The sequence below is a fragment of the Dasypus novemcinctus genome, chromosome 21 (genome assembly GCF_030445035.2).
Source record: "Dasypus novemcinctus isolate mDasNov1 chromosome 21, mDasNov1.1.hap2, whole genome shotgun sequence".
Classification (NCBI taxonomy): domain Eukaryota; kingdom Metazoa; phylum Chordata; class Mammalia; order Cingulata; family Dasypodidae; genus Dasypus; species Dasypus novemcinctus.
Window position 1 is genome coordinate 47,023,089 of NC_080693.1, and position 8,260 is coordinate 47,031,348.

The 8,260-nt window shown below is 42.5% G+C and overlaps 1 protein-coding gene across 3 annotated transcripts in view; it reads left to right on the forward strand.

Moving 5' to 3' along the window:
• The window catches only part of TEX14 (testis expressed 14, intercellular bridge forming factor), a 199,887-nt gene extending 192,241 nt beyond the window's left edge, over window positions 1–7,646 (forward strand). For all 3 annotated transcript variants that reach the window (XM_058283898.2, XM_058283897.2, XM_058283899.2), the window contains 6 exons: window positions 307–387; window positions 854–953; window positions 2,491–2,583; window positions 4,952–5,061; window positions 6,365–6,416; window positions 7,285–7,646. In XM_058283898.2, the coding sequence (XP_058139881.1) occupies window positions 307–387; window positions 854–953; window positions 2,491–2,583; window positions 4,952–5,061; window positions 6,365–6,416; window positions 7,285–7,321 (473 nt within the window). In that variant the 3' untranslated portion in view covers window positions 7,322–7,646. The remainder of the gene's footprint in view (window positions 1–306; window positions 388–853; window positions 954–2,490; window positions 2,584–4,951; window positions 5,062–6,364; window positions 6,417–7,284) is intronic.
• Window positions 7,647–8,260: the final 614 nt, after the last annotated feature.

Consider the following 8,260-nt stretch of genomic DNA (forward strand, 5'->3'; position numbering starts at 1 on the left):
TATGGGATTTTGCCAGACTTGAAGACTTCCTTTCAAACCCAGCTGTGCCCTAAAGCGGTGGTTCTCAAACTTTATCAGGAATCAGAATCACCTGGAGGGCTTATGAAAACACAGATTGCTGGGCCCCATCCCCAGAGTTTCTGATTCAGAGGGTTGAGGGCAGGGCTTGGGAATTTACATTTCTAACAAGTTCCCATCTTTTGCTAATGTTGGTCCTTGCACCATACTTTGAAAACCACTGCCCTAGAGAATGGTGTGACGTGCAAAGGAGAAAATCATTTGCCTTCTGCTTTTATATTGTGGCAGAACTCCTGAAGCAGCAGCAGGCCTCATCCACAAGGTTGGATGAAATCACAGCTAGTGAACCTGACTTTACTGCAAATAATGGTAAGCTAACTGTGCAGATCCTCTTCCCTACATAGGACTGCTGGCAGGATTAAATGAGACAGCGTATGTAAAATGCCTGGCATACATTTAAGGGCATCTCCCTTCCCCACCCAAATTCTTTCCCTGGGACTCCCAACTGTGGAAGCATCTAACAAGTGAGAACAGGATGCCACCACACCCCCCAAAGCAAATCAGCAATTTGTTTTCAGGGTCCCTTGCCTCCTCTTGTATGCACCCTTTCTTTCGGTTTCTCTTTTTCGAGCCTTGACACAGGCAAAGTTTTCTGTAGCTTCATCTGGCACCAACAAGCTCCCAAGACCCCAGAAGCGGCTGTTGTGAATACAGGCATGTTTGTCCCGCACCCCTCCCCCAAAACTGACCTTAATTTTTTGTACTCCACTTGAAGGCAGCCTTTCTCAAGTATTTTTTGTTCTAATAAAATTCTTTCAACTAATTGAACTTTTAGATCAAAGACACTTAGAACAACAAGAAATTGATAGTAAAAGAGAAGATAGCAGTATACTTTGGACCAAAGAAATTCAGGATCTTGGAGAGGACACAGACAGGTAACAAAAAAAAGCTGGAGATTTGATAGGATTTTAAAAACTTTATTAGTTTTTATTAGTTTTAACCTAAGATAGATAAATAAGGGGAGAAACTGGTCTTTTTTCCTTCCTAATCTAACCGTCCCCTAGTCTCAAAGGTTGGATTTTTAAAGTTTGTTTGTTTTTACTTCATTTTGTGGGTCAAACTCAGGCTTCAACTTTTTTCAAAACCTTTTAGTTAGGCAGAGGCCTTGGAAGAGAATTTTTAAATCTTTCTTGCCAAATTAAGATAAAATAAGGGCAATCATGCAGGCAATTCAAGGTCTAAAAAGGCAGAGTTGCCTCAGGAAACACGATTCCTTTCCTGATTGGGAGGTCTCCTTTTGCCTGTGTTATAAGGTAAGCCACTTGACCTTACCTCCTTTGCCTCTTGACTTCTCTTGCCTTGTCCTGAATTGTCTGTCATTCAGGCTAGGACTAGGGCCAGGCAAGTAAGATACTCCCCTCACACACAAAATTCAAGCGGATACCAGAAAACTCAGTAGTCAAGATAAATAATATGTTTTAAAAATTAAAATTAATGCAAAAAATCCATGGTGAACAAAATATTTCACTGTTGAAGAAAGACAGGATCTGACCCTGCACTTCCACCACTTCCCCACCCTAATCCTGCCCCTGTAGATTCCTTGGAGAAGCCATATAGAAAGCTTTTGGCTGCAAATGATAGAAAACCCCACCATCCTGCTCAAATGAACATCTCTCACTTAACAAAAGGTCCACACTGGCAGAGCATGACTTGTGTAGAAACTTGATGATGCCAACAGGGACTTGGCTTCTTGATCTTCCTGCTCTGCTGCCCGTAGCATGTAGGCTCTTGTCTTCAGGGTAGTCACTTTCTGTTTGCAAGATGACTGCTGTCCACATGCCAGGCAGAGATAAGGGGATGGGGTAAAGGAATATGCTAGCTGATCTTGCTTTTTTTCTGGAAAGCAAGATCATTTCTAGAATCCTCTCTCAGCAGACACCCATTTATATCTCATTGGCCAGACTGACATATGGCCAACTCTTCATTGCAAGGAAGCTGGAAATTCAGTTTTTAGTTTCCCAGCTGCTATAGAAGAGGAAGGCAAGGGAAAAGAGTGCTGTGAAAAACTTTGTCCAGTGTCCGTTACCCTCTTCAAGGGCTAAATTATTCTGTAATAGGAAGGGAGAGAGAAAGAAAACTGGAAAGGAAGGTCTGGGAAGTAGAAGAGCAGACCGAAGCCCTGTAACCTGAGAAGAAAGTGAGGAGAGAGTTTGTGGGGGAAGACAGAAGACAAAGAGCAAAGAAGTAGGGGAAAGACATTTTTAAAAGAGAAACCTTAGGAACCTTATGTCTGTGATGTATAATATAATCCATTCCTTCCCTTTCCCCAAAACACCTTTAGGGCAAGAGAAGGGTAGCTCAAGACCCAGTTGTATTTGGTTTTGCAAAGATAAACTGCTGTGCACAATGATCTTTGTCAAGGGAGAGGAGATATACCTGTTGTCTCATTTCTCTTCACTTGCCTTTGGACAGAGCTCACTCTACCCTGGATGAGGACCTGGAAAGATGGCTACAGCCACCTGAGGAGAGCATGCAACCACAGGATCTCCCAGAGGGCTCTGCAAGGTCATTGTTCCCCATTAAGGGATCATTTTCTTTTTCAGTAACAACACATATCTAGACTTCCTGGAGAATGAACATTAGTGAAGGCATTACATTGCTATAGATAAGCCAGCCCTGACTCCATCTGTCTGCACACTTGTGCTTCCGGTCTTCCTCCAGCTACCTACAGTGCTCAAGATATTGATTAGTAGATTGATATCAGTATAGGGCTCTAAGATTGCTGTATGTTGGCCCTGTCACCTTGCAGATTTCCATCAGTAATTTGAAATGAAATCAGAAAAGGCATGCTTATCAAATTTTTAGATAACACATCTGGGAATGAATGCTAATGTGATGGATGACAGACTCAGGGTTCAAAATGGTTTTGATAGATGGAAAGGTTAGCTTTCTCTCAAAAGCTGAAGGTAAGCATTTAATGCAAAAAGCATAGAATACAGGAGCCTGAACTGATTGGGAAATTTTTAAAATTAATAACATCTTTCAGTAGTGTGGTACATTTGTTACAATTTGATTGGAAAAGTTTTTATTAGAAGCTCCTGCTCACTATAAGTTCACCGAGGGCAGGAATTATGTCTTATTTTTATATGCCCAGCACCTAGCATGCATCTTGAGACATGGTAGGAATTCAAGAAATGTTTCTTGAAGGAGACTTACAAGGGAAGCGGATTTGGCCGACTGGATGGGGTGTCCACCTACCACATGGGAGGTCCAGGGTTCAAACCCAGGGCCTCCTGACCCATGTGATGAGCTGGCCCACACACAGCGCTGATGCGCACAAGGAGTGCCCTGCCACGCAGGGGTGTCCCCCTCGTAGGGGAGCCCCACATGCAAGGAATGTGCTCTGTAAGGAGATCCGCCCAGTGTGAAAAAAGTGCAGCCTGCCCAGGAATGGCTTTGCACACACATGGAGAGCTGACGCAAGATGACACAACAAAAAGAGACACGGATTCCAGGTGCCGCTGACAAAAATACAGGTGGACACAGAAGAACACGCAGCAAATGGATACAGAAAGCAGATAACTGGGCAGGGAAGGGGAGAGAAATAAATTTAAAAAATAAATCTTTAAAAAAAAAAAGGCTTACAAGCCACTCTAAGTCTTCAGTTTGATGCAGTTGCTAAAAAGGTCAGCACAGCATTAATACTGAATAAACAGAAATGCACTGTCCAGATCAAGTTAATTACCTTAGGCTGTTTGGGGGACTCCTAGGACATAGTGTGGGGCTCCATTCTAAGCATCTTACTTTAAAAGGGACATCAGCAAACAGAAGAGGGTGGCCACAGAATAGTCAGAGTTCTGGAAACCATGTCATATGAGAACAGCTGAAGGAGTCAGGGAAGCTCAGCCTGGAAAGCAGGTGGAGTGGTGAATTTGATAGCTGCCTGCACATACCTGAAATATTGTAAAGGGAAGAAAGAGTCATCTTACTCTCCTGCTCTAAAGGACAGAGCTACTGACTAGAAACTGCAGAGTAACAGCTTTTTATTCAGAAGAAGCACAAACTTTCAGTAACTATAACTATCTGACAAAGGAACCAACTGCCTTTACACTTTTGACAGCAGCTGTTTCTGCTCTAGCAGAGGCTGGGTGACTCTCTGTCTTGAACATTTGGATAGACTTTGAAGTACCTGATGACTTCCTCCAACTCATTAGCTTAGGATTCTAATAGTGATGGGAAGTTATAAGGGAAAAAAAAAAAACCTTTTCTCTCTACCTGGCTTTATTTTCTCTCTCATTTTACATATTTTGTTTTGAATATCCACCAAATGAAAACAGAAGAAAAAATCATTCAACAGTGTTAGTTTGGTTCAGTTAATATCTATGGAATACTGACAATGAGCCAAACACTGTGCTGTGGGATGGAGATGCAAGGAGGAGCAAGACTACTCTGCCCTTCACGAACTTACAGATGGTTGTAGGAGACAGTTTTTGCTTACATATTTGAGATATGTGATCCTAACTTACTAGAAATGTCACTTCAGACAGAGTTTCAGAAAATGAAGATAAGGCTGGGAAAAGAAATACTGATTACAACAAAACTGAAATGCCTTTGTTTTTTCTTTGTGGCAAAATAGCGTAGTAGTTTGAGTGGAGACAGACTGCCAGGGTTCAGATCCCAGGCCCAGGACTTGCTAGGTGTGTAATATAACTTCTCTGTGCCTCAGCTTCCTCATTATTTAATGCGCATGGTAATGGTAACTACCTCATCCCATTGTTATAATTGAGTTACACAGAAAAGCACTTGAATCTATGCCTGGTTTGTTGGGGACACTCCATTAGTGCTGGCTCTTACTGTGCTTCCTTTGGGGTATAGTACTGTTCCCCTGGCCATTATGCATGTAGTTTAATACCCAAAATCATTGTCATTGAAGGGAGGCAAACACCAAGAATCAAGAAGATGGTGAAAAGAAGGAAAAAGGAAAAGAAAGCATCAAGCCTGAGAAAAGGAAATCAGAGAGCTTTTTAGGGACTCCTGAAGAAGGTACAAATGAACAATGGGTTATAATGGCCTCCATGGACTTTGGCGAGCATCCAAGTTGTTTAAAAATGTTTCCCAGATATTACACATAACCCAGCTACCATGAATAATTTCTTTTTTCCTGTAATTCAGCCCAGGTTTGCTGTTAATTGCCAATCATATCTGCATCACAAAACAGTAACAACATCCCATTCTGTTTTTAATCAAGCCTTCAGTCCATCTCATCATCATTATGTTTCATGTAGTCTAGAGTGATGTTTTGCATTTAATTGTCTAGAGTTTTCAAATAAGTTCTAAATTTAGCTCACAGAGGGACTGAGAATCCAATAAGAAATCATTACTATGAAATTTAAATGGAGTGTACAAGTAATGTGAAAATTATAAATTAACCTTACTTTCAAAAGTATTTTGATAGAGCTTTAGAGCTTCTGATAAGCCACTCACAAATGACTCCCTCCAATATTTAAGTTTCTCCTACTCAGTAAATTAGAGACATTAGCCCTTTCATATCACCTGGTATTCTTTTTCATCCCTTCCCCAGTTCATTCTCATTTTCCTTCCTTTTGTGCTTGAGCTTTGCACTCCAGAGGGCTGACCCTTGTGGACTGCATCTCCTGGGTGTTCCTGGCCAGGGGACTTCCTGCTGACCAATAGGAGGCCCTGGCAGAAGATCAGAGGGCAGGAGAGATGTTGGGGTATATCTTCCCCTTCCTCCCTACTTCAGTACCTTGACTCTGGTAGAAGTGATGTCCCTCCAATAAGCACAGCTTCTATAAGGCAACCCATCCTTCCCAGTTGCACCTCTCACTGGTTTCAGTAACTGTTTCCTCCCCTTGTCCCCTCAGATGTACAAATGGTAACAGTTTCCCACTGCTGATAGTCACTGGGTACCTTGCCATTCCTTGCTTGCACCCTTAACCCTGACTACACCTCTGTAAGTAGTCACTTCATTAAGAGGTCTTTATTTGAACCATTTTGGGATACATTGTTTCTTCCAGGACCCTGACTCACTCAGGGCCAGGAGTGTAGGAGCATTTTAGCTAGTATGGAATTCACTGTGAAGATAATGCAGGGGCTTTGTGAATTAGTGTTATTAGCGTCCATTACTATGGACTAAAAGTATAGAATGTTAGAAAGGGAAACCCATTAGCTGTGTTTGTAGAAAGATTTTATCTCTGTAGAATAGAACAGCAGTTGCAGATAAAAGTTTACCCTAAAGAGAGCACTAATGTGACTTCTGAATACTGTCACCCTTTGACCTAGAAAGTAACCAGATTGTTTTTATTTCCTCCTATATTTCAACAAGATGAGCTAAAACCCTGTTTTTGGAAGCGACTGGGTTGGTCCGAACCATCCAGGTAATGAGAAAGCAGATGTTTGTAGGGCAAGGGTTACTGTTTCTAGACAGCATGAGCAGACTTTAAACATTTACCAGCATCGAAATTAATATTAATGGAAAAACTTGAATTCAGACAAAGTTCTTCAATGTTTTAAATGTTAATATTTATAGTAAATTCAAATATAAGGTGAAATTAATACCAATTTTGGTCAAATAAGTGATAAGAGTTAGCACAAGAACAGTTTTAGTGTGCAGGGAGTACAGAAGATGCTACTATCAGTTGCTTTGCAGTTGTTTTGCATTTCCATGGTACACTCACTAGTTGATCATAATCTCCCTTGATTATAAAGTCCCAAATCCCTTCCCCTTTGAATTCAATTGAATAAAAAGAGGGTGGTGTTTGTGTCATTAAAATTTTACAGGGAAGCAGACTTGGCCCAGTGGTTAGGGCATCTGCCTACCACATAGGAGGTCCGCGATTCAAACCCTGGGCCTCCTTGACCCGTGTGGAGCTGGCCCACGCGTAGTGCTGATGCGCGCAAGGAGTGCCCTGCCACGCAGGGGTGTCTCCCACGTAGGGGAGCCCCATGTGCAAAGAGTGCGCCCCGTAAGGAGAGCCGCCCAATGCGAAGGAAAGTGCAGCCTGCCCAAGAATGGTGCCACACACACAGAGAGCTGACACAAGATGACGCAACAAAAAGAGACACAGATTCCCATGCCACTGACAACAACAGAAGTGGACAAAGAAGAATACGCAGCAAATAGACACAGAAAACAGACAACGGGGGCGGGGGGGGGGGAAGGGGAGAGAAATAAATCTTTAAAAAAATTTTACAGACCAATTAGAAACTCACTTTTTTTTGTTCTTTATAAAAACTCTCATACAGGATAATCGTGCTGGATCAGAGTGACTTGTCAGACTGACAAGAACTGGATGGCAGATGGACTCCTGGCCTGAGTTTGACCATCCTGTTTGTGAGCTTCCTCTTTCTCTCATCTGCTACAGTCCCTATCAGGACAACAGCTCAGTAACTCACCCTTTGTTCAGCTGCCACAGGAGACCTAAAGGTTTGACCCTGTTTATTTGCAGCACACTTACCCATTTACTTTGTCATATTTCTGAAATGTGAGAGTTAGTTTTGATTGTAAAAATGTCTCTCTGTGCCCAGAATGACTTTTGGTTTTGTTGTTAGAGATTTTAGAAAACTTTAGCTCCTGTTATATAATAAAATGTTTTCTTTTAATACTAGTTAGGGTTCAGCTGTGTGAGATGTGATTTCTGTATTTGAGTTATTGGGGCTAAGGGGAAGGGGGAATATAATTGTATTAGTTACAAATAATTGGGAAGCGGACTTGGCCCAGTGGTTAGGGCATCCATCTACCACATAGGAGGTCTGCGGTTCAAACCCGGGGCCTCCTTGACCCGTGTGGAGCTGGCCCACGTGCAGTGCTGATGTGTGCAAGGAGTGCCATGCCATGCAGGGGTATCCCCACATAGGGGAGCCCCACGTGCAAGGAGTGCACCCCATAAGGAGAACCACCCAGAGCGAAAGAAAGTGCAGTTTGCCCAGGAATGGTGTCGCCCACACGGAGAGCTGACACAGCAAGATGACGCAACAAAAAAAAAACACAGATTCCCGTGCCACTGACAACAGAAGCAGAGGAAGAAAAACAAGCAGCAAATAAACACAGAGAACAGACAACTGGGGCAGGGCGGGGCGGGGGAGTTGCGGAGAGGGGAGAGAAAGAAAGAAAGAAAGAAATCTTAAAAAACAAAACAATTAGCGTATTAGTTTACAAATAATAACTAAGTGTGAGGAACTTGGAGGGATAGAGACTTATAATACACAGTCCTTCCTCTCA